Source organism: Schistocerca americana, chromosome 4 (assembly GCF_021461395.2).
Source record: "Schistocerca americana isolate TAMUIC-IGC-003095 chromosome 4, iqSchAmer2.1, whole genome shotgun sequence".
Lineage (NCBI taxonomy): Eukaryota > Metazoa > Arthropoda > Insecta > Orthoptera > Acrididae > Schistocerca > Schistocerca americana.
The window spans coordinates 429629252-429653404 of record NC_060122.1 but is presented as its reverse complement, the minus strand read 5'-3'; the positions used below and the strand labels follow the sequence as shown (position 1 = coordinate 429653404).

The 24153-nt window shown below is 41.0% G+C and overlaps 1 protein-coding gene across 2 annotated transcripts in view; it reads left to right on the top strand.

Moving 5' to 3' along the window:
• LOC124612506 (pinin) overlaps positions 1–24153 on the top strand; it is a 61346-nt gene that overhangs the window by 30899 nt on the left and 6294 nt on the right. The window contains exons 4-9 of one of the 2 annotated variants that reach the window (XM_047140750.1): positions 2729–2792; positions 2891–2988; positions 5449–5524; positions 5607–5762; positions 20217–20355; positions 20554–20730. In XM_047140750.1, coding sequence (XP_046996706.1) covers positions 2729–2792; positions 2891–2988; positions 5449–5524; positions 5607–5762; positions 20217–20355; positions 20554–20730 — 710 coding nt within the window. Of the gene's footprint in view, positions 1–2728; positions 2793–2890; positions 2989–5448; positions 5525–5606; positions 5763–20216; positions 20356–20550; positions 20731–24153 lie in introns of both variants that reach the window. The other variant, XM_047140749.1, reaches the window with a different exon arrangement.

Genomic DNA, 24153 nt, shown 5'->3' with positions numbered 1-24153 from the left:
TTTAGAAGAAAGATGACATCTGGTGTTTTCACATCAATTACAGACCGACAAAGTCACCAAAAAGTGTGTATACTTGTTGTCATGGGCTGTCTGAAGGGAGTGAAGTATACTTCACTGTCGATGTGGCTGAAGGGGTTGACTGGGAAAAGGCTACTTTCAGGGCAACTAATGGTCCCTGTGAATTAAAAACTGTGCTGTTTGGTCTGTCTAATACTTCAGCACTCTGAATGCATAATTGACAGCCAGTTTTAACATCTTAAATGGAAGACATAGCGTTGCTAATTGAATAATGTTGTTTCATTTGAAGAGTGTTTAAGTAGCTGGTGATATCTGCATCACCACTTATATTCCTGCTATCTGCAATTATTTATCATTTGACATCTGTGGTTTCTAGGAGATTCTGAGACTTACTTGTTGACACAATATTGTTGAATAGAAGCACACTCTGAAAGGGCAGGCAGCTCAGTTCTGAGTGTACTGTTACATGTGCTTAATAATCATGTTTTAAATTTGAAGTGTCATTTCTTGTTTTTGACACTGCTCGTAACTGTTACTTGATTCCATATTGTACATTGCAATATTGACCAATGGTCAGATACAGGCTCTGTTTTGCCATGTAGTGAGATTTCTACAAGGTTACGTGAGTGGTATGTGAGTTATGACGATTTAAACTTCTCCCGGAGATCAAAACAAGGTTGGTAGCCTTTATCAAAATCGTTCTACAACTGTAGGAGTAAAGGAAGCTGGTAGATGTTGACATGTAATGTTTCCGTAACTGACGGTGATGTAATTACATTGCATAGCAAAATTCTGTGGTGCATCACCTGGTGCACACAAATGATGAGAGTGGATATTTTTTCGTGAAAAGAAGAGGGGTAAGAACTATTTGACTTTAGTACTAAGAGTCCAGAATAATATAAATCACAGCTTTGATACTGCATTTGTTTAGAAGATACAAAAAATTTCATGCATGTGATTTGTAACATACATGCTGCCTACAATTTTTTAAATTTAAACTTGAGGATTCAAGAATTTCATCAATAGAGAGTGAAGACAGTGAAGCTTTGAATATGGAAAAGTTTAGTCCATGCAATATTCATCACGTGGCTTAAATTACTGGCTTGATTCTAGTTGGTGCCATCAGATTAAAAAGATTACCTCATTTTTTTTGGATGATGTGGTAAATCATCACAATAACACACATAGGAGGCGTCTGTGTTTCTGAAGCTTCATTTTAAAAGAAAAATAAAACATGCCACTGCTTTAGGCTTATAAACAGTGTAGAATTTAGTTTCTGTTTCTTACAGTCGTTTGCTAAATGCCTGTCTGACTGTAACAGTTGTTGCACTGGCAGCAAAGAGACTGAATTTATGTTCAAACTCTTGTCTGACCATTTAAATTTATGATTTGTATGGTTCCTGTTGATCACTTCAGGTGGGTGGTGGTTCATTCCTTCAACAAGTCTATAGTCATTTCTATATCTCAGCTGTTTTATTAGTGATCCAGTGGTAAACTTAAACAGCACTCGCGGATTAGGCCATAGCATGTTCTGAGAGGCTGACTGCTACCTACAAGGCAGTGTGAGGAGTGATTTATGATCGTGGGACATTTGAACTGCATGTCACGAACTTGCCAGCTATTATTTCCAGTAACTGAATCCTGATGGTCCAGGTGCTTATTAATTCAAGCAGTTCCTCATTTGGCCTTGTGGAGCTGAGTGTAACCTGTTCCAGACTACACTACCTCAGAAAAAAGTCTGAGGGGTACTAGTAAAAAACCCAGGTCCATATCTACTGAAGGCAGTGACACTAACCATTTGGCTGTGGAAATGTTCAGTGGCATAACCAGGAAATGAGGGGATTGATGGGGGCCTTGTCAGTGCTAAAATTAATCTTTATTATCTATTCTCCACTTTCCTTGCTCAATTAAACAAGCCTTTAGTTTGGTACACACCATTTTACAGTGAAAGCAGCAAATTTTCTTGAGATATTTTGTAGTTACAGGATGCAACAGTGGAGCTCAGTGGTGTTGAAAGATGTCAGAAATGAGGCAGCCTGTGACTGCTAGATTGATCTTATTGTGACCACTTACCATTTGTTTACATCAGCATCACATAAAGTTGCAAAATGTTTTGAAAACTCTGTCTGTCCGACATTTCCTTTCACATGTCTTGTGAAGTTGCTTGTTGCTTCTTGCTTAAATTCACTCCTTGTGATCAGAACTGAATAAATGTTTGTGGAGAGAAATCGTTATGTGCTCTTAATTATTTTATTGATACGTAAATATATATGAAATAAAATACTTTAGGATTAAAGGAGACCACACACCAGAAAGCAGAAGCACTGTGTTGTTGGTAGGCACCACAAAAGCTTGCTGGCTTTCAGAGTAGAGTTATACTTTTATGAACTAGGGTAAAATAACAAACACACACACACACACACACACACACACACACACACACACACACACACACGTTTAGCCAGAGTAGATCGTTAATTTAGGAATGACACATTGTGAGATAATTAACAAATCAGCTTTTAATGTGTGTGTTCTTGAGACCAAATAGAAGTAGTACCAAAATAACTCTTGTAGCATAGTAGACAGTTTATAACATTCATAATAATAAACTCTCAAATCCATTTTTCCATAACTTAAGTATGCAGTCAATCAGGATACAGATTGTTGGGTTGCCTATTTTTTATATACTTATGATACTTTTTGTTGTCAGGTTGTCTGGGCCACCAAGGGCCAAACGAGGTGACACCCCTGATGATGATGATCTCCCTAACAAGGTGTGATATGGCATATTTTGTGTTTGTTTCACATGAGTGTATATTTTATTGAAGGATAATTTTGCAGATTGTAAAATGTCAGTTATCTTTTGTTATAGCCTCTCATATCTTCTCGGGTAATTGCTACACCTAAAGAGTTACCTTCTCGACAGGAAGCTATGGCTGCCCAGAACACTGATGAGTTGAGCAAAGCAAGGTAAACACCAAAGCAGGTTGTCAGTACTGGTGACACAAGTTACTGTAGTGGCCAAGTATTCAGGACCTTAATTACTCGTTTGTTTTAATGTCAGCAGTTTAATTGCTAAAAGTTTTTTTAGTTGATATACATGATTTCTCTGTTATAAAGCAGTTATGTAAAGGATAGACTGCTTACTCATTGTGTAGGTCACATGTTGAGTTGTAGACGGGCACAATGAAAATACCGTAGTTCCTGAAGAAGTCAAAAGTAGGTCAAGCAAACAAAAGTACACAGTGGATTAAAACAGATTGCACTAGTCAGTATTTTCTTACAATAAATATAAATGGTGTTCATTGCTAAGTCATGGATGCTGAATTCGAAAATGAAATTAGTTTTCAGCTATTGGGCTGTTTTCGTGTGACATACTAAACTATCAATCAAAATCCTTGAAAATGCTGCAAATTGTTTATTCTTATGTGAGTTAAATTAAATATTTGGTAGATCTAATTGTTTAAAAGTAATCAAAATACCCTGTCAGTTTAAAAAGTTTCGAGGCTGCATTAATAAAAACTAGAATAAGGTTATGATGGTGGTTTTAATGCTTCAATTGTACATAATCTCCCCCACATGAGTGCAGTGCACAGAACATTCATAGAACCAGGTGAAATTGTCAGAAAAACAGAAATGATGTTCCACTTGTGCCTCACATTCACTCATAAAACAAGGTTATACTTATGCAAGCTTTTGGAGCCAGTGGATCCTTCTTCTGGCAGAGGGGTTGAAGGGGAGGACTGGAGAAGTTTAGGAGAAGTGGTAGATTTTAGAAAGTCACCCTGAACTGATTGTTAGGGTTCCTGGAGCTTGTATAAGTATAATCTTTTATGTGTAGTATTCTCCTGCCACCACTTAGTGAGTAGATTTTTGTTATCTATCCAGTTACTTGGTATTGTCAAAAACTGATTATTTTCATTGGTTTGTTCACTTGAATGTTGGTTATGTCACAAAAGCATTGACACTTCATGTGAATTTCTGCACTTTTGTCATTTTGTGGTAGTTCCTATTGGTGGTAACTCTCATCACCCATGACAAACTGAGTTTTGAATGTTGGGCTCAATAAGGTTCCCTTTCTGTGCAGTGACCGTGGAAGATAAAATTATAAAGAATGTAGCAACCAGTCAAGGAAACATAATTTACTTATCTTGTTGCAAATCAATTTCGACTGATATCAGTCATCATCGGTGCCTTTTTAGGCTATGGGTGGGGAGGAGAGAAGAGCGCTGTCTGGCAGAGCATGCGGGGTCTAGAAGGTGGCAGGACAATGGGAGTAGGGGAAAGGAAGCAGAGGGGAATAGGGGAAAAGAAGCAGAGTGGGGGAAAAGACTGACGGGTGGTTTGGCAGAGAGCAGTGCGAAATGAGTGTGAGGGGATGTGAACTGTGAGGAGTTCATAGGACAGAGGAGGGCTGAAACTGATGGGTAGAGGGTATGGTGACAGTAGGTTATTATAGGTTGAGGCCAGTATAATTTCGGGAGTGGAGAATATGTTGTAAGGGTAACATCCATCTGCACAGTTCAGAGAAGTTGGTGGTGGAGGGGAGGATCCAGATGGCCCATGTTTTGGAGCAGCCACAGCCATCAAAATCCTGCACGTTGTATTCTGCTACATGTTGTGCCGCAGGTGTCCAGTTTGCTCTTGCCCTGGTGCACTACATGCAGCTGAACATAACAATCGTGATCTCAATGTCTGCTTCACAACCCAGGCCATCTGGATCCTCTCCTCCACCACTAGCTTGTCTGAACTGTGCAGATGGGAGTTATCCTTCCAAAACATTCTCCGCTCTTGAAATTATCCTGGCCTCAGCCTGTGATAATCTGCTGTCCCCACACCCTCCACCCAACAGTTTTAACCCTCTCTGTCCTATCAACTCCTTCTACTCCACTTCGCTTCACGTCACCTCAATCACATTGTGTATGACTCTCTGCCAATGTATCCACCTCTTCTGCTCCATTCATTTTTTGCTCCCCATCTGCCCTTCCTATACCCCCCCCCCTCCCCCCCTTTCCCCTACAGCTTCCCAACCCTTCATCAGGTGGCCTTGTTCTGCCAACTTCTAGCCTTGCATGCTTCATCAGACAGTGCTCTTCTCTCCTCCCCACCCATTGCTTGCTATCCTTCCACCTTCCCTGCTCCACTCCAGGTGGCTGCTTTTGTTCAACGCAGCAGTTGCAGTCTGGACAGAGCATCTAGAGATAGCGGTCATGTGTGTGTGAGGTGTGCCTACTTCTGTGAATGTGTGTGTGTTTTCCTTCCTGTTCTGAAGAAGGCTTTGCCGAAAAGCTCATTGTATAATAGTCTTTCTGTTGTGCCTGTCTGCAACTCAACTTATCATCTTTAATGTGAGTAGCAGTCAGTCCTTTCATAAGTGTTGATATTCCAACCTGGACTTTCTTCTGTTAAAACAAAGGTATTTGTTGACAGAAATAGGAGAATGTTTGGTGCCTTACTTGGGACTCTGCAAAAATTTCGACAAGAAGAAACTAGAATGCGTGACAAAGTAAGTTATACACAGATTAGCTCTATGACCTGATAGGCTGTATAAATTATTCAATGTTTAATGTTTAATTGCTTGTTTCAAGGAAGAGAAAAGAGCAAAGGTAGAGAAAAAACTTGAAGAAAATGCAAAGCGTGAGAAAGAGGAGTTGAAAAAGGAGCGACAAGAACTCTTCCTGGAAAGAAAAAGAAAACAAGCGGAGATAAGAAAAATAGAATTAAAAATGCTTAGGATTAAAGAGGTTAGTTCTTTGTTGTTATTCATTTGCCCTTGTCACATTGTGATACAAATTTCTGCCCTTTGTCAGATTTTCAGTTGTTTTAATTTGTTTATTATCGTTTTGTACCATAAGGGTCAACTTACTTTGCAACTTTTCATTTGGAAATTGACATATGTTGTGTATTTCATTTGGAGAATGCACAATTATTTGTACAGTCTGCCTTGTAAACTACCCAATAGAATTTGTTTGTGGATATGTACCTTCCTGATTGGAGTCTGTGTCCTGCTCTGATTCCATAAAAAATATCTATATATGTTTGGAGTCGCCGGATACCAATACTATTTCAGAAATCATATTTGTTTTACCTTACTCACTAAAATTGCTTCTCAGCTTTCTTTGGCTGTGGAGGTGCCTGTCACTATTGACATATAATTAGAGGCTCATTGCAGTATTGGTCTACTCTACAGTCACTGAGCTACTATCTTTGCTGACAGTGTTTCCATAATGTTTCTTGTTAGATGCTTGATATATCTGAAACTGTGTTTGTTATGAAGGGTTGCTGTACATTTGTTACTAGAAGTTGGTCTCTCATCTATCAGAAACAGCCCATGACACATTCTTCCCTCCTTGATCTCTTACATGAAAGCATAATGAAAATTTCTCAACCTCCTGCAAGAATGGTGGTACATGCCAAAGAAATTTTTTTGTAGTGTTGGAACATACTGCACAGTAAGTTTGATATGCTGAATAGTTTTATTTGTGCAATTGTTAAAAATATATGCGTGTTGTGTTTTCATTCAGGTGGATGAGGTGGAACACTGTGACATCAGAAAATTCCTTGTTTCTGTGGTTTATTGCCAGCAGAAATTCTCCAAATATAGTCAAGTTTTATGAGTCATTGCCCTCATGTTTGAATTCAACTATCTATTTCTTAAGCATAAATTTGAAAATGTCACTTGTGAAGGGCAGTTTCAAATTTGGAAATTCAGATAACAGTATTGAAAACATTTGAGGTGTAGCATTGGACGAGAAATGATCAGAGGTATATGACCTAGCTGACACCAAAGGCAAATCAGACAGTGTGTGGTATGAAACTTCCTGGCAGATTAAAACTGTGTGCCGGACCGAGACTCAAACTTGGGACCTTTGCCTTTCATGGGCAAGTGCTCTACCAACTGAGCTACCCAAGCACGACTCGTGCCCTATCCTCACAGTTTTAGTTCTGCCATTACCTCGTCGCCTACCTTCCAAACTTCAGAGAAGCTCTCCAGAACTAAAGCTGTGAGGACGGAGCGTGAGTCGTGCTTGGGTAGCTCAGTTGGTAGAGCACTTGCCCACAAAAGGCAAAGGTCCCAAGTTTGAGTCTCGGTCCGGTACACAGTTTTACTCTCAGGGCACACTCCGCTGCAGAGTGAAAAATCTCATTCCGGAGTATGGTGAATTTAAATGAAGAATCTGCTATTAAATATATTTCAACAAGGTTTGTGCTGAGTTAATTTGGGTGTGGGGTGGGCGTGGTTGGGGGAGGGGAGGGGGGGGGGGGGGGGAGGGAATACTATGTGATCAGGCCCAGAGAATCATGTGATGTCAACTGCCATTTTATCCTCAGTCATATGACATAATTCAGGTGTCGCTTGGAGTTTCATATGATCAACACACTGCTCTTCCAGCCATCATGTTATCCAGGCCTTGACACTACTTCTCATTCAAGTAGCGCCTCAGTTGACATCATGGAACTGAGTACATTCCATTCTAGTCTTCCATCAAGGAAAAGTGCATGGCAGTGCCAGAACAGATGTCCTATGCAAGGCAGTTGGAGTTGTTGTCATTGGACTGCGGTAATTGAATATTAACCAAAAGTAGACATAATAAGTGGATCATGTTTGGACCATTCTGAAAACAAAAAATTATATTTGAATGCCAGTTCATTACTATAAATGAAACATGTTCGTCCACTTCATGCTGGATATGAAACAACAGTCAAAACAGTCTGTGGTAATGCTATACCAGTTGAAGTGTGATTGATTTATAATATTTTCTGTCATCAGTGAGAGTGCCATGGGACAGCAGGTTGTGGTTTTTTTCTTTTTTAATTAAACACTCCATGCAGCAGAGAATGCCATGAAGTTCTTCTTTGAAAACTATTTCTGTAAGATTTGTCCTAATCTCAGCGGATGACCTTTTGTTTTCTGTGCCTTTGTGTTTGACATCTGCGTTAAATGTAACAGACAGTTGTTCTCATGTCCTTTGCCCAATCTTCAATGCCAAACAGCTTGAGAAAGAGTTGAGAATGGGTAATGACTTGCCCCACCACTTGACTTGCTTGGATGCCAACCACAAAGTTTTTCTACATACAATGTGCCAATCACGCATTTATTTCAGCAGAAAGATAATAATTCATAAAAATGTTTTTTTCTTCAAAATATTAGTAGGGTCAAATCAAACAATGGAAACTCAAGGTATGAATATCAACAATGTAGGAAAAGATAGATTGCTACTTATCATAAAGAAGACATGTTAAGCTGCATACAGGCACAGTTAAAAGACACTTACGTACAGCTTTCTGCCATAGCCTTCATCAACAAAAGAGAAACACACACCATTCATACACAAGCAAGTACACGTCATGTACACATGACGGCCACCTCCGGCGTCTTGGACTGGATTGGTTGGTATGGTTAGCAATTGAGTGAGCACTTCGAAACCAGAGACAAAGCTGTAATTGCAAGAGTAGGTACTCATGTTACACTATGATCTTTGTTACAGCCTTAACAAATGACAGCTGCATGTAACGTGACTTAAGTTTTTCACAAATGGTGTACCTCCTAGAGGCATCTGTGTAGCTGAGTTGCTACCATTTGGCAGAGTTAAAAACTGAGTTACCATAGGAATATTTATCAGAGTGTACACTTTCCCATTCTGGCACTCTTCGGACAATTTTTTATCATTGGTGCTCTGTGATTTATGTTTGCTGCTTCAGTGAGAGAAGTTAGCCTGCAGTTTCCTATGTGCGGTGTAATTTATTTACTTATGGAGTTGGGTACATGCAGTAAGGCAATATGAGATATCTATCAACCAGAAAAGGCTGATTGTTGGAGTGCACTCAAATGGAGTGTGTGTCTGAACACTTCTACATGTACGTCCATACTCCGCAAGCCACCTGACGGTGTGTGGCGGAGGGAACCTTGAGTACCTCTATCGGTTTTCCCTTCTATTCCAGTCTCATATTGTTCGTGGAAAGAAAGATTGTCGGTATGTCTCTGTGTGGGCTCTAATCTCTCTGATTTTATCCTCATGGTCTCTTTGCGAGATATACGTAGGAGGGAGCAATATACTGCTTGACTCCTTGGTGAAGGTATGTTCTCGAAACTTCAACAAAAGCCCGTACTGAGTTACTGAGCATCTCTCTTGCAGATTCTTCCGCTGGCAGGTAACTATCTTCCCCATAACGCTTTCACAATTACTAAATTTTCCTGTAACGAAGTGCACTGCTCTCCGTTGGATCTTCTCTGTCTCTTCTATCAACCCTATCTGGTACGTATCCCACACCGGTGAGCAGTATTCAACCAGTGGGCAAACAAGTGTACTGTAACCTACTTCCTTTGTTTTCAAACTGCATTTCGTTAGGATTCTTCCAGTGAATCTCAGTCTGGCATGTGCTTTACCTGCGATTAATTTTATATGGTCATTCCATTTTAAATCACTCCTAATGCCTACTCCCAGATAATTTATGGAATTAACTACTTCCAGTTGCTGACGTGCTATATTGTAGCTAAATGATAAAGAATCTTTCTTTCTATGTATTCACAGCACATTACACTTGTCTACATTGAGATTCAGTTGCCATTCCCTGCACCATGCGCCAATTCGTTGCAGATCATCCTGCATTCCAGTACAATTTTCCAATTTTAAAACCTCTCAATATACTACAGCGTCATGTGCAAAAGGCCTCAGTGAACTTCCGATGTTATCCACAAGGTCATTTATATATATTGTGAATAGCCACGGTCCTACGACACTCCCCTGTGGCACACCTGAAATCACTCTTACTTCCTAAGGCCTCTCCATTGAGAATGACTTGCTGCATTCTGTTATCTAGGAACTCTTCAGTCCAATCACACAATTGGTCTGATAGTCCATATGCTCTTACTTTGTTCATTAAACGACTGTGGGGAACTGTATAAAACACCTTGCGAAGTCAAGAAACACAGCATCTACCCAGGAATCCGCGTTTATGGTCCTCTGAGTCTCGTGGACGAATAGCGCAAGCTTGGTTTCACACAATCGTCTTTTTTGAAATCCATGCTGATTCCTACATTGTAGATTTCTAGTCTCCAAAAAAGTCATTATACTCGAATGTAATACGTGTTCCAAAATTCTACAACTGATCGATGTTAGAGTTATAGGTCTATAGTTCTGCACATCTGTTCGACGTCCCTTCTTGAAAACAGGGATGAGCTGTGCCCTTTTCCAATCTTTTGGAATGCTACGCTCTTCTAGAGACCTACGGTACACAATTGCAAGAAAGGGGGCAAGTTCCTTTGCGTATTCTGTGTAAAATCGAACTGGTATCCCATCAGGTCCAGCGGCCTTTCCTCTTTTGAGCGTTTTTAATTGTTTTTCTATCCCTCTGTCATATATTTCGATATCTACCATTTTGTCATCTGTGCGACAATTTAGAGAAGGAACTACAGTGCAGCTTTGGAAAAATACATTTAGTATTTTGGCCTTTAGTCTGTCATCCTCTGTTTCAGTACCATTGGTCACAGAGTATCTGGACATTTTGTTTTGATCCACCTACCACTTTGACATAAGACCAAAATTTCTTAGAATTTTCTGCAATGTCAGTACATAGAACTTTACTTTCGAATTCATTGAACGCCTCTCGCATAGACCTCCTTACACTACATTTTGCTTTGTGTAATTTTTGTTTGTCTGCAAGGCTTTGGCTATGTTTATGTTTGCTGTGAAGTTCCCTTTGCTTCCGTAGCAGTTTTCTAACTTGGTTGTTGTCCCATAGTAGCTCTTTGGTGGACGCAGGCACTTGTGACACTTGTAGTGTCCCATTTTTTTGAAAGCAACGGTATCTAAGCATTAGGTGTGCTTGCTTGTGTAAAGGTATCTCAAGGGCAGATTAACAGATGATGAAAATTTGTACTCACTAATCAGTTTTACTGGCAGTTGTAAATAATTCTATCAAATTAGTGTATAGGTCAATGTGATAATTGATAAAAATACTATTGGATTTATCTTTTCCATGTTGAAACTCCCTAAGTATTGATTTAAAGCAGATTAAGCTGAATGCTAACTGGAAGTAGTCCTTTGTAAGGTGACTGGCTGCACTTGTTAGAATATCAAGAGCTCAGATGGCAACCCAGTTCTAAGCAAAGAAGGGAAGGCAGAAAGGTGGAAGGAGTATATAGAGGGTTTATACAAGGGCGATGTACTTGAGGACAATATTATGGAAATGGAAGAGGATGTAGATGAAGATGAAGATGAAATGGGAGATACGATACTGCGTGAAGAGTTTGACAGAGCACTGAAAGACGTGAGTCGAAACAAGGCCCCGGGAGTAGACAACATTCCATTAGAACTACTGACGGCCTTGGGAGAGCCAGTCCTGACAAAACTCTACCATCTGGTGAGCAAGACGTATGAGACAGGTGAAATACCCTCAGACTTCAAGAAGAATATAATAATTCCAATCCCAAAGAAAGCAGGTGTTGACAGATGTGAAAATTACCGAACTATCAGTTTAATAAGTCACACCTGCAAAATACTAACGCGAATTCTTTGCAGACGAATGGAAAAACTGGTAGAAGCGGACCTCGGGGAAAGATCAGTTTGGATTCCGTAGAAATGTTGGAACACGTGAGGCAATACTGACCTTACGACTTATCTTAGGAGAAAGATTAAGAAAAGGCAAACCTACGTTTCTAGCATTTGTAGACTTAGAGAAAGCTTTTGACAATGTTGACTGGAATACTCTCTTTCACATTCTGAAGGTGGCAGGGGTAAAATACAGGGAGCGAAAGGCTATTTACAATTTGTACAGAAACCGGATGGCAGTTATAAGAGTCGAGGGGCATGAAAGGGAAGCAGTGGTTGGGAAAGGAGTGAGACAGGGTTGTAGCCTCTCCCCGATGTTATTCAGTCTGTATATTGAGCAAGCAGTAAAGGAAACAAAAGAAAAATTTGGAGTAGGTATTAAAATTCATGGAGAAGAAGTAAAAACTTTGAGGTTCGCCGATGATATTGTAATTCTGTCAGAGACAGCAAAGGACTTGGAAGAGCAATTGAACGGAATGGACAGTGTCTTGAAAGGAGGATATAAGATGAACGTCAACAAAAGCAAAACAAGGATAATGGAATGTAGTCGAATTAAATCGGGTGATGCTGAGGGAATCAGATTAGGAAATGAGACACTTAAAGTAGTAAAGGAGTTTTGCTATTTGGGGAGCAAAATAACTGATGATGGTCGAAGTAGAGAGGATATAACATGTAGACTGGCAATGGGAAGGAAATCGTTTCTGAAGAAGAGAAATTTGTTAACATCGAGTATAGATTTAAGTGTCAGGAAGTCGTTTCTGAAAGTATTTGTATGGAGTGTAGCCATGTATGGAAGTGAAACATGGACGATAACTAGTATGGACAAGAAGAGAATAGAAGCTTTCGAAATGTGGTGCTACAGAAGAATGCTGAAGATAAGGTGGGTAGATCGCGTAACTAATGAAGAGGTATTGAATAGGATTGGGGAGAAGAGAAGTTTGTGGCACAACTTGACTAGAAGAAGGGATCGGTTGGTAGGACATGTTTTGAGGCATCAAGGGATCACAAATTTGGCATTGGAGGGCAGCGTGGAGGGTAAAAATCGTAGAGGGAGACCAAGAGATGAATACACTAAGCAGATTCAGAAGGATGTAGGTTGCAGTTGGTACTGGGAGATGAAGAAGCTTGCACAGGATAGAGTAGCATGGAGAGCTGCATCAAACCAGTCTCAGGACTGAAGACCACAACAACAACAACAATTTTGCGCTGATGTAAATTTGTTACTGCAGTCACGGTCCAGTGCGAGTTTACTAGACTGATCGTATGTGACAGCTATCTCAAACCCTCTCATCATCAACATTGAATGCATACATATGTCAGAAATGTTGAGGTGATCCAAAGTAGAACAGCGACAATTCAAAGAGAATGAATGCTCTTGTGATTTTTGTGTAGAGATTGGTCTTTCTGCGTGTTGGATAACCAGAGAGAGTCGGAACTCTCAGTGGTGAGATAGAAGCAGCAACAATCACGATGTGATTCTATATGTTCAAGCATGCTGCCAAATCACTTTCATTTACTGAAGGTAGATTTCTGATCCGAGGCTCGTGTTGTAATTCCTTGTATACGCTGTCTATCCAAAAAGTTCTGAGACTGGCTTTGTTCCTGGTATATGAGCTATGTCAGCACAATAGCTTCTTAGATCCAATGACAATAAACAAGTGCATTCAACAAGTTAGTTATGAGCAGGCAGCTTTTAGTTATGGATATGTGGCTTTAGTCTGTTAACATCGTTACGTCGCAAATCATAGTGGAGGACCCTACCCCTCCCCATCCGCCCCCTCCCTTCCAAGGGGCTTGCTGCTCTTTGACAGGCTTGTGCTTGTTTACCACGGGCCCCAACCTTTGCAGCATCCTTTCCCTTTTGTACTGCATGTCTACCCTCTTCCTATTCTTTATCCTCTCCCCTGGGGAGCATGTCTGGGATGGTTTTGGGAATGTGTTCTGCATTTTCAGTAGCCAATATGAGAACAGTCTCTCCACTGTTTTTCATTCCATTTTTCTTTCTTCGTATTCCTTCTTCTATCCCTCCTCCGCTTCGGCGTTCGAGGTTCCTTGTTTTCTTATTTCTCCCTGTGTGCTCCTGAAGGCTGGCCCATGCAACTGATGCATAACAAGTGACTGGGTAACGTGTAATTCACATGCCCAGGTTGACAGGTAGGGATTGCTTGTACCCCTTGACACAGGCTGGGCCCAGGGAAGGATGATTGCCTGAGCTGCTACCTTACCAAATTGCCGATTGGTCCCTTTGTCAGGTGTTCAGGAGGTGTGACCTGAGGTGTGAACTGTCACCTAAGCTGGGTGCACCCACTCTGAGAAGGGGTCCCAGCTGGAAGCAACACGCCATCAGAGACTCTGGCAACCATGGGAGATCTTCTCACAATGAGCCAATCATCTTCTTCACACTCAACATCTACTAAATGTAAACTGAATGAGGCTAACGATTCAAAGACCCTCCCAGCTGCACCTCGGTGCCTTGTGGTTTCACGTACTGAAGATGATCAGTCCGTTGCTACAGTAAATCTATTTATTATTCAGAAAGATGTTGATGCTGTTGCCGGCTCTTTGAAATCGTGCTCTTGTTTATGCACTGCTACTTTGCTTTTTGAGACTACTTCTGATTCTGAAGCACAACAACTGTTTGAAGCTTTGCTCCTCCACGACTGTCCTGTTCCTGTCGATGCCCATTGAATGCTGAATTCTCCTCATGGTGTTATTTACGCTAGGCTGCTCGATGATCTGACCGAGGTGAACAGGGTGTCATTGCTGTCCATTGGGTGATGAAAAGGGTAGATGCATCCTTACTGCCCACACACACTCTTTTTCTCACTTTTGATAGAGTGTTGCTTCCGTCAAAGAGCAAAGCAGGCTATGAAGTTATCATGGTCCTTCTGTACATTTTCCGATGCGCTGCTACCATTCTTATCGTTACAACCACACTCAAATGTCCTGTTGACATGTGGCCAAATGTGTAGCCTGTGGTAGGGGTGCTCACAAGGGTGATTGTCTGCCTCCTCCTCCCCACTGTATCAATTGTAGTAGGGACCATGTCACTGCCTCCCGAGATTGTCCTGTGTATATCGATGAGATTCGGGTGAAGGAAAAAGTACCTTACCTGGTCGTTCGCTAGTTGTTGGGTAGTCAGAAACACTGCGGTCTACCATCTGGCACTTACGCTACTGTTCTTTCTACATCTCGCTCCACGAAGGATGTGACCATCCAGACACGCAACCTCAGATTCAGCACTGCAGTTGTAAAATCACCCGTTGCCATGGTAGCATCCCCATCTCCTCCTCCAGTTGTGCATCAAGCCACAAAAATGTTGCCTCACAGAGTGAAGTGATCTGTTACACAACTGGCAGGCTGGAAAGGACAGAAGGAATACTCCTGCAAAGACTTACATCCCTCTGGCGAACAACCATCTGAATCTTCGCCTGCCAACCCTGAAGATTCCAAGAAATCAAACAAATGCAAACGGTCTTCTCCTTCGCCGATTCATAGATCCTCTTCGATGGTGTTGCCGGTGTGCACTGCCAATCGTTTTCTGCCCTGAACTCCGCAGACTGACAGAAGGAGATTGTTAATGCCTCTGTAGATTTCATGGAGCAGGATCCTCCAGCTTCTGTACTTTGTGGCAGTGAGTCTTTGAAGGCTGGCACTCGGCAGCCACTAAGGTGATGCTCCTTTATTTTTTTCTCTCCTCCCCTTTCTTTTCATGACTCCTTCAGTGGAACATTCGCAGCCTTTGATCCGACAAAGAGGACTTGCGGTTTCTCTTGGAATCACAGCCATCCGCTTGTTCTCTGCCTCCAGGAAACAAAACTGTGTCCTCACGACCATTTCAAGCTCTCACGTTTCTTCCCGATCTTCTTTGACCTTCCCCCTGTGGATGGCATTCCATCTCATGGGGGAGTCATGCTGCTCATCCGGTACGATGTTCATAGACATCCCATCTCCCAGACTGCCCTGCTTCAAGCTGTTGCAGTCCACATTTTCCTTCCTCACTTCACCTTTTCGCTTCATACCTTTTACATCCTTCTATCATTCGGTGTCACCAGGGCAGACTTTCTCCAGCTTATTGGGCAGGTCTCTCACACCTTTGTGCTGCTTGTTGACTTTAATGTGCACCATTCCCTTTGGGGCTCTCCCAAAACCTGGCAGAGAGGTGCCCTCTTGGCTGACCTTCTCAATCAAATTAACCTCACCTGCCTTAACATGGGAGCACCTACGTTTCTTTCAGACTCTGCACACACCTATTCTCATTTGGACCGCTGCTGCACTGTCCACCTTGCGCATCATCTCAAGTGGTAAGTTCTCTCTGACACATACTTGCGCAACCATTTCCCGTGTGCTATCCATTTTCTGATCCTACCCTATGTAAATGCACACTCAAATTGCAGCTTTCTAAGGCCGACTGGAAGCTTTACTCTTCCCTGGCGATCTTTGACAAACAAAATTTCCCCGATTGTGATGACAGGGTAGAATATCTTGGAAATGTTATCCTTACTGCTGCAGAACGTTCCATTCCTCACACTTCCTTTTTACTGTGGCATGTCTCTGTCCCTTGGTGCACTAAGGCATGTCGTGACGCAATTCACATGCGGAGACATGCTCTCCTCGATTTTAATCGTCATCCTATGATGGCAAATTACATTCGTTATAAACAGTTGCATTCTTCGGGCTGGCAAAAAAGCTAGCTGGGTTTCCTTTACTAGTTCTTTTAAGAGTTCCACTCCCTCTTCTGTTGTATGAGCCAACCTTAGATGGCTCTCTGGGACCTAGGTCCATTCCCCAGTTTCTTGCCTGATAGTAGCGGATGTCATAGTGGACCCTGTTGCTATCTCCAACACCTCTAGCTGCTACTTCGCGGTGATTTCGAGCTCTGCCAACTATCGCCCTGCCTTTGTCCATCAGATATGAGTGGAGGAGGCTTGGGTGATACCCTTCTCTTCTCAAAATCGTGAGTGCTATAATGCCGCCTGTACTAAGAGGGAGCTGGATCAAGCTCATACTTCATCCTGATCTTCCGCTCCAGGGCGGGACATTGTTCACATTCAGATGTTGCAGAACCTTTCTCTTGCGGGCAAGCACTTTCTTCTTCATATATACAATTGGATCTAGGCAAAGGGTACATTTCCCAGACTCTGGTGTAAAACCACTGTCATACCCATACCTAAGCCTGGTAAGGACAAATACCTTCCTTCTAGTTATCCTCCATTTCTCTCAACATCTGTGTTTGCAAGGTGATGGAATGTATGATTCATGCATGGCTGGTGTGGTGGCTCAAGTCTCGTAATGTACTAACTGCACAGTGAGGATTTTGAGTGCGCCATTCTGCAGTTGACCATAGCATCATTTTATCAACCCATGTCATGAATGGTTTTCTGTGGAAATACCAGACTGTGGCCACGTTTTTCGAGTGGGAGAAAGCCTACGACACCTGCTGGAGGACTGGTATCGTCCGTACTCTCTACACTTGGGACTTCGATGGCTGCATGCCCTGTTTCCTTCAAGAATTTTTAAAAGACCTATTTTTCAAGGTATGTGAGGGTTCTGTCTCACCAGATCTTTATCCAGGAAAAGTGAGTGCCTCAGGGTTCTGTCCCGAGTGTCATCCTCTTTGCTGTCACCATTAACCCTTTTATGGCCTGTCTCCTGCTGGGCATTTTCAGCTCCCCCCTTTCCATTGACGATTGTGCAGTCTGTTGCAGTTCTTCACGGACTTGTCTCCTTGGGTGGCGTCTTCAGCTATGTCTCAGTTGTCTTCACTGATGGGGCATTGACAATGGCTTTTGTTTTTCCACTGACAAAACCGTTTGATGAATTTCTAACAGTGCATTTGTTTTCTTTCACTATCTTTACACCTTAGTGCTGTTGCTCGTTCGTTGAAACTACGAAGTTCCTGGGACTCATGCTTGATAGGAAACTTCCTTGCTGCTCCCACTTATCGTACTTGGCCACCGGCTGTACATGGTTCCTAAGTGTCCACGTGCCCTCAGTAGTACTTCCAGGGGAGTGGATCAGATCAGGCTCCTCCGTTTTTGCCGGTCCCTTGTCCATTCAAAACTGGGCTGTGGGTGTTTTTGTGTATGCATCTGCACGCCCGTCCCTCTTACGCTGTCTCAATACTATCCACCATTGTGGCACCCGTTTGACCACTGGGACCTTTCACGCTACCCCAGTTGAGAGTCTGTATGCAGAGGATACCAAACCACTGCTGTCGTACCACTATGACTTTCTCCTCAGCAGATACACATGCCATTTGTGTGCCATTCCTAGCCACGCATCCCATACCTCCTCTTCGATGACTCCTTTGATTGCCAGTATCAGGCACAGGCTTTTCAGTTGTGTCATCTGCTCCGGAAGAGCAACAGCACCAAGGTGTAAAGATGGTGAAAGAAACCAATTGCACTGTTAGAAATTCATACAAACGGTTTTGTCAGTGGAAAAATGAAAGCCATTGTCGCTGCCCCATCAGTGAAGACAATTGAGACATCACTGAAGACGCCACCCAAGGAGACAAGTCCATGGAGAACTGCAACAGACTGCAAAATTGTCAATGGAAAGGGAGCCGAAAATGCCCTTGTTAGTGGGTTGTGTCACTTTGGCATCACCACTGGTTCTCTCTTCAGGGAAACAAGCTCAGGGAATTTAAGCCTCTTCCAGTGGCTTGGATGACTTGCTCTTGGCGCACTCACCATGAAGAGATCATTTTAGCTATGTTGCATATTATACACTGTCTTTTTAGCCATTAGCATTTGTTAAGTGGTGCTCCCCCATCACTTTGTGCTCATTGCCCTCAACCTTTGATGGTTTGCCATTTCCTAACAGAATGCCCTTTTTTTAACCACTTACATTCTCAATTATGTTTGCTGCCTCTGAGTTAACGGCCGTTTTAGCGAATGAAGTGTGGACTGTTGATTGCGCTTTACTTTTTAATCATACCAATATGGTGAAGGACATTTAATTTTTAGTTCAGGACCTCCATTTCTGTATGGCCTATTTATGGACTTTTCTCCAAGTCCCTGTTTTTAGTCATCTTTCCTTCTGTCAGTTGGACTTAACATCTCCAGAATGTTGCGAAAAAGAGGACAATTTTGTGCAAAGATTGTCCCACATAATTTGACCTCTGAACAAAAATGATACAAAGGGACACTTGCTGTGACTTGGCTGAAGTGAAAATTGCAGTCGATTCTTGTCTGGAAAAAATTGTCAAAGGTGATGACGCTTTGTGTTACCAATACAAACCTACCACAAAATGACAAAGTGCCGAAATTCACATGAAGGTCAATGCTTTGACGACATAACCAACATTCAAGTGAATGTGATGCATAAGTTGAACATCATTTCTGATTCTCCGACAATTTCACATGGTTGTATGAATGTTCTATGCACTGCACTAGAGTAGGGAAGATTATATACAACTACTGAAGCATTAAAACCACCATCTTAATTTTCTTCTAGTTTTCATTAAGCCAGTCCAAAACTTTTTGAACTGACAGGGTACTTTTTGACAATTAGATCTGCCAAATTTAATTTAACTCGCATAAGAATAAACAGTTTGCAGTATTTTTAAGGATTTTGATGAAAACAGCTAACAGCTGAAATACAATTTCATTTTCGATTTCCCATTTGTTGTAAGAAAATACTGAACATTGTAATATGTTTTAATGCACCATGTTCTTATGTTTGCTTGACCTACTTTTAGCTTCTTCAGGAACTAAGTGCAACTCACTTCATTGTGTCAAATTTAATTTTTTACTTGGTAGGAACTTTTATGGTAAACATGGAAACTAGGATTCTCAGAGGAAGCAAGTACACTGTAAAAGCCAGGGAAGTGTCAAGGAATTCGTAAAGTCTTGGAATTTGTCTGAGAGACATTAAAGTTAGTTGAAGTGTTGATTGATGGAAATACATGTTCAGAGTCATTTTGTTAAAAATAACTCAGTTTCTGCTTCATATAAAATTGGTTGTAGAGTCACATGTTGAGAGAGAGAGAGAGAGAGAGAGAGAGAGAGTTCAGTCCACATTTAAACACACGTAGATATTCAGGTTTTGTTTCCTTTGCTACTTTCAAGCAAAGTAGTATTGTGCAGACTTTCTCGCAGTGTCTTGTTTAAAGTTTAGTGGTTGTAGTGTGAAGACCACCTAGTTTGAAACAATATGTATAATTACTATCAACCTCTATTGGCGTTACATTCCTGCAACAATAGTTTGGATTCCATGGAGGTTTTTCATATATTGGAAGTTATCACGTAGTGACAGGACCTGGCATGGAATGCTGACAGACACCAGTAATGGAGGAATTTCCACAAATGACAAGAGCTTACACAATTCTTGATAAAATTGTAAATCTTCCTGCTAAACATGGAATTATTATTTATAAGTGAGGTGGAACCTCAAAAAAATTTCCTTTCTGTCAATGAAAATTGGTAAAATAAAAGTTACTCTCACTTGCATTAAAAATTGGCTGAGAGAAATTGGAAATTTCAGGGACATCTTTTGCTCAAACATTTTTGCCATCCTGCTTTAGCATCAGTGTCCTTCATGTGTCCCCCCCCCCCCCCCCCCCCTCCCCACACCGCAGTATAATTTTATCAAACATGTTATATCTGTGGATATCTTAATAATTTTTATTTTTATTTTTAGCAAGATGAATGGGAAAGTAAACATAGACATCTTCTAAATTTTATCCAAACAAAGGCAAAACCTCACATTTTCTACCTTCCAAGTACACACAATACGAAAACAGAAGAGAGGCTTGTAGCTAGCCAGAAGTTGGTTGCAAGTAAGTAAATAATTATTTATTATGCTAATGCTGTATGTGTTCTAAGCCATGTAGACCGTTTTCAGTTTTGTGTTGTAACAGACATAGTTTTTATCAGGAGCATATAATTGATGTGAATGGAGTGTTTTGTCTAACTACAATGCTTAAAATGTGAAGTGATATAGTGCTGTATGTGCATTTCCTTCTTTTTTTGAGCAGAAATGATTGAGAAGAAAAGGGAGGAAGTGCGGTTGGAACTGGAAGCAATTGAGAAGCGTGGGAGGTGGAGGCAGGGCTTAGGGGATCAAGAGGGAGGGTTAGCCCAAGAGGCAAGTGATGATGAGCAAATGGATAGCCTTGAAGTAGGAGATAAGGAAAACCGTTTGCAGAGTGTGGGTAAGTTAATCAGTGCTTTGAGTTTATGTACGTTTTATGTTGTTGTTTTAGTCCTCAGTCTTTCACTATACAATACATATGAGTTGAGTATCTTAATTATGAAAGTAAATGATGCATGTCTGCTGTGCTAGATCTGACCTACAGTATGTTGATGCAGTTGCTGTTGAATTTGAGGAACTGATTATATTTAAATGGTATTTAGTGATTGCAAGTAATTTTTTAAGTTGAAGAACTAAAGGACAACATAAAGTCTTACACATGAAAAAGATAATAGAATCAGATGTTTGTAGGAATGTGAAATGCTCAAAATAATAAAGATATGAAATGGTAGAGAAGTGTGGGTGAGAGAAATCTGAGATGAACAGTGGACTGGGACGTTACATATGTGAAATTTCAGTTTGCTGTCTGCTAGCTTATCTCAAAATCTGCCCACTGTGTACTCTGCAGATTTCACTTGTTGACCATCCCAAGAAGATAGCATATGGAGGAGAATAGAGTAGCCATACCCAAATGACTTTTACGAAATAATACTTTCTGCAGTAAATTGTGTACTTGTACGTGTACCAAAATGTACAATAATTGTGTTGAGTGGCATTTGGCCTAATATCTACATCTGTACTCCACAAACCACCTTTTTCTTTGTGGTGGAAGGTAATTAGTGCACCAGTCACCCCCACCCCACCCCCCTCCGCTTTCCTGTTCCAATCGCAAATGGTCCGATTGTTGGTAACCCTCTGTGTGAGCTCAGATATGCCTTATTTTGTGTTCATGATCTTCGTGTAATATGCAGGGTATTGTCCTCCTTCACCCCCCCCCCCTTTCACCCCCCCCCCAAAAAAAAAAATAAAAATGACAAGCTTTAGGGGCCGGTTCTTTATGCAAAAATAAGAAAAAAAGTCTAGTAAACATGTGCTCCAAAATGTCTACCTTAAGAACTGTGAGTATTTATTACTCTACAATACTATGAAACAGATCTCTTCTACTGAAGTGACTTCTGCTTTCCATATTTTGGAAGGACCAAACCAAGGAAAAAAATGTCCAGTAAACATGAGGTCTAAAACACATACTTTAAGAGGTCTGAGCATATGTTCATCTTCACTAGTGTGAAACATACCCCTTCTACTGAAAAAGTGCTCATAACTCTTAAGGTATGTTTTTTAGAGCCCATGTGTACTAGACATTTTTTTCTTGTTTTTGGTGTAAGGGGCCTGTCCCTAAAGCTTTATGGAGTTTGTTTTGGGACACCCTGTATGTAGAAGGGAAGCGATATACTGTTTAAATCTGAAACTGACTGGGTGTACAGGTTTTTCAATAAAATTTTGGGTGACTGCCATATATCTGCTACAAGAAGTGGCAGATAGCTGACAGTTCATCTGATATTTTATGGAATAGTATATTGGTTGACTCTTCTAGGAGTGTAGGCTCTCTAAATTTTAATGGTAAACCACACTGTGATGTGGAATATCAGTTTTGTAGCTACTGCTACTGGAGTGGAATGAATATAGTACTAAGGTGTTCAGTTGTAGAGGTTACAGCAGCCTAATAGGAAGTCATCACCATGGTATTTTTTGCATTTAACAGATATTCAAAGCTTTTGCCATGTCAAAACGGCCAAGAAGTTGCAGTAGAAAGTGCAGGATTAATCAACAGTTGAATCCTGAACCCTTGGTATTGTGGGGTGACACTTACCCACACTAGCCACTCACCCTCAATAAAGGCAGTGGCTAAGATATAAATTGCAGTATTGTAGAGTCCTGGTAATTTGAGCCCTGGTATTTCGAGATTCAATGTAATTCAAGCTGGGATTAAGAAAATTATAATTATACATAAAACTACAGTAAAAACTAGTTTTCATGTTGTCCACATGTACATTTTATGCACTTTGAATGTTTTACCGTATTTACTCGAATCTAAGCCGCACTTTTTTTCTGGTTTTTGTAATCCAAAAACCCGCCTGCGGCTTAGAATCGAGTGCAAAGTAAGTGGAAGTTCTGAAAAATGTTGGTAGGTGCCACCACAACTAACTTCTGGCGTCGAATTATGTAGCGCCACACAGGCATGCTTTGCAGGCACAAAGGTACTGGCGACAAGAGCTTTTTTTCACCGCCCCGAGTTTCGACCACTGCATTTTCATACATTATCCAACGAAGTAAATACAAATTCCGTATTGTTCATCTTCGAATGTAGCAGCATTTCAACGTACTACGAAAATCCGACTGGCAAGATTGTTTGGGATGTTTGTCAATATGGCCAAATCTACATTCTGAATTTTTTCCTACCTGTGACAAGAGATCGTTGCTAATAAGAACTTTTATGAATTGTGAATCGCATGCAGTATTCTTTTCATCATAAGAATAATACCGTACGAATATAAACATGTTGCCATGTATTCTTTCGTGTTTGCTGCTATCTCATTTAAATCCTGTCTGCCTAATAAACTACGAAACTAGGGTAAGACTACAGCAAACGCGGAATAATATACATATCATGCCATGTTTATATTCGTATTGTTCTTATGCCTGATAGTGATACAGTCAGAAATGAAGCACGACAATTGACAAGATTTTTAAATCTAAGATGACTAATTTCTGTGCAGAATGTAATGTACTACAGAGGCGTCTGCAAAGATTTTCAACCGGAGAAAAATATTCGCTAAACTCTCGTTCAGAACATCTTCTATCATACACAGTCTATTATTTGGTTCTTGTTGATCATTATCAAAGAAAGCAGCAGTGTAAGTAACAGCAAATAGCAAGCAGTCTCTTGCCACTGTTTCACTAATGAGACGATTCTTTTTTTTTTTTTTTTTGTAAGTGGTGGTAGCGCGCACAAAAGCAAGCCATGCCGCGAGCGGCGACAGGTTGTAAACACTCAGTATCAGAATGCGACAAACAATGCATGACACAGTACAGTAATGCATTTTCAGCTTAGAGTGACGTAAACATCTATAACAAAGAGAACGACACTTACCAGATCAAAGAAAAATAAGCAATCAATTCAAACCAGACGAAGCACGTGAAAAAGGAATGGTACCCGTATAAATATGTACGGAGCACCTGACGTATAGCAATGGCTACATGGTAAAGCTTAACTGCTAAGCTTAAGACTCGAACCAAACTACTGTAGCTTTATAGTCATTAATTCGACCTAAATTGTGTCTCATATTACAGTGGACCAACTTTGTTTCGATTTGGATGTGCGACCTAAAACTTTTCTCTCCCTTGGAATTTCGAGTCTCAAATTTCAGGTGCGGCTTAGAATCGGGAAAATTTTTTTTCCTTGATTTCGAGTCTCATTTTTCAGGTGTGGCTTAGATTCGAGTGCGGCTTAGATTCGAGTAAATACGGTACATTTCGAACTTTCGTTCAATTTTTCATGCACAGTGCAGGTAAAACTGTCCCACTTAGGGTTTTTGTTCATAAT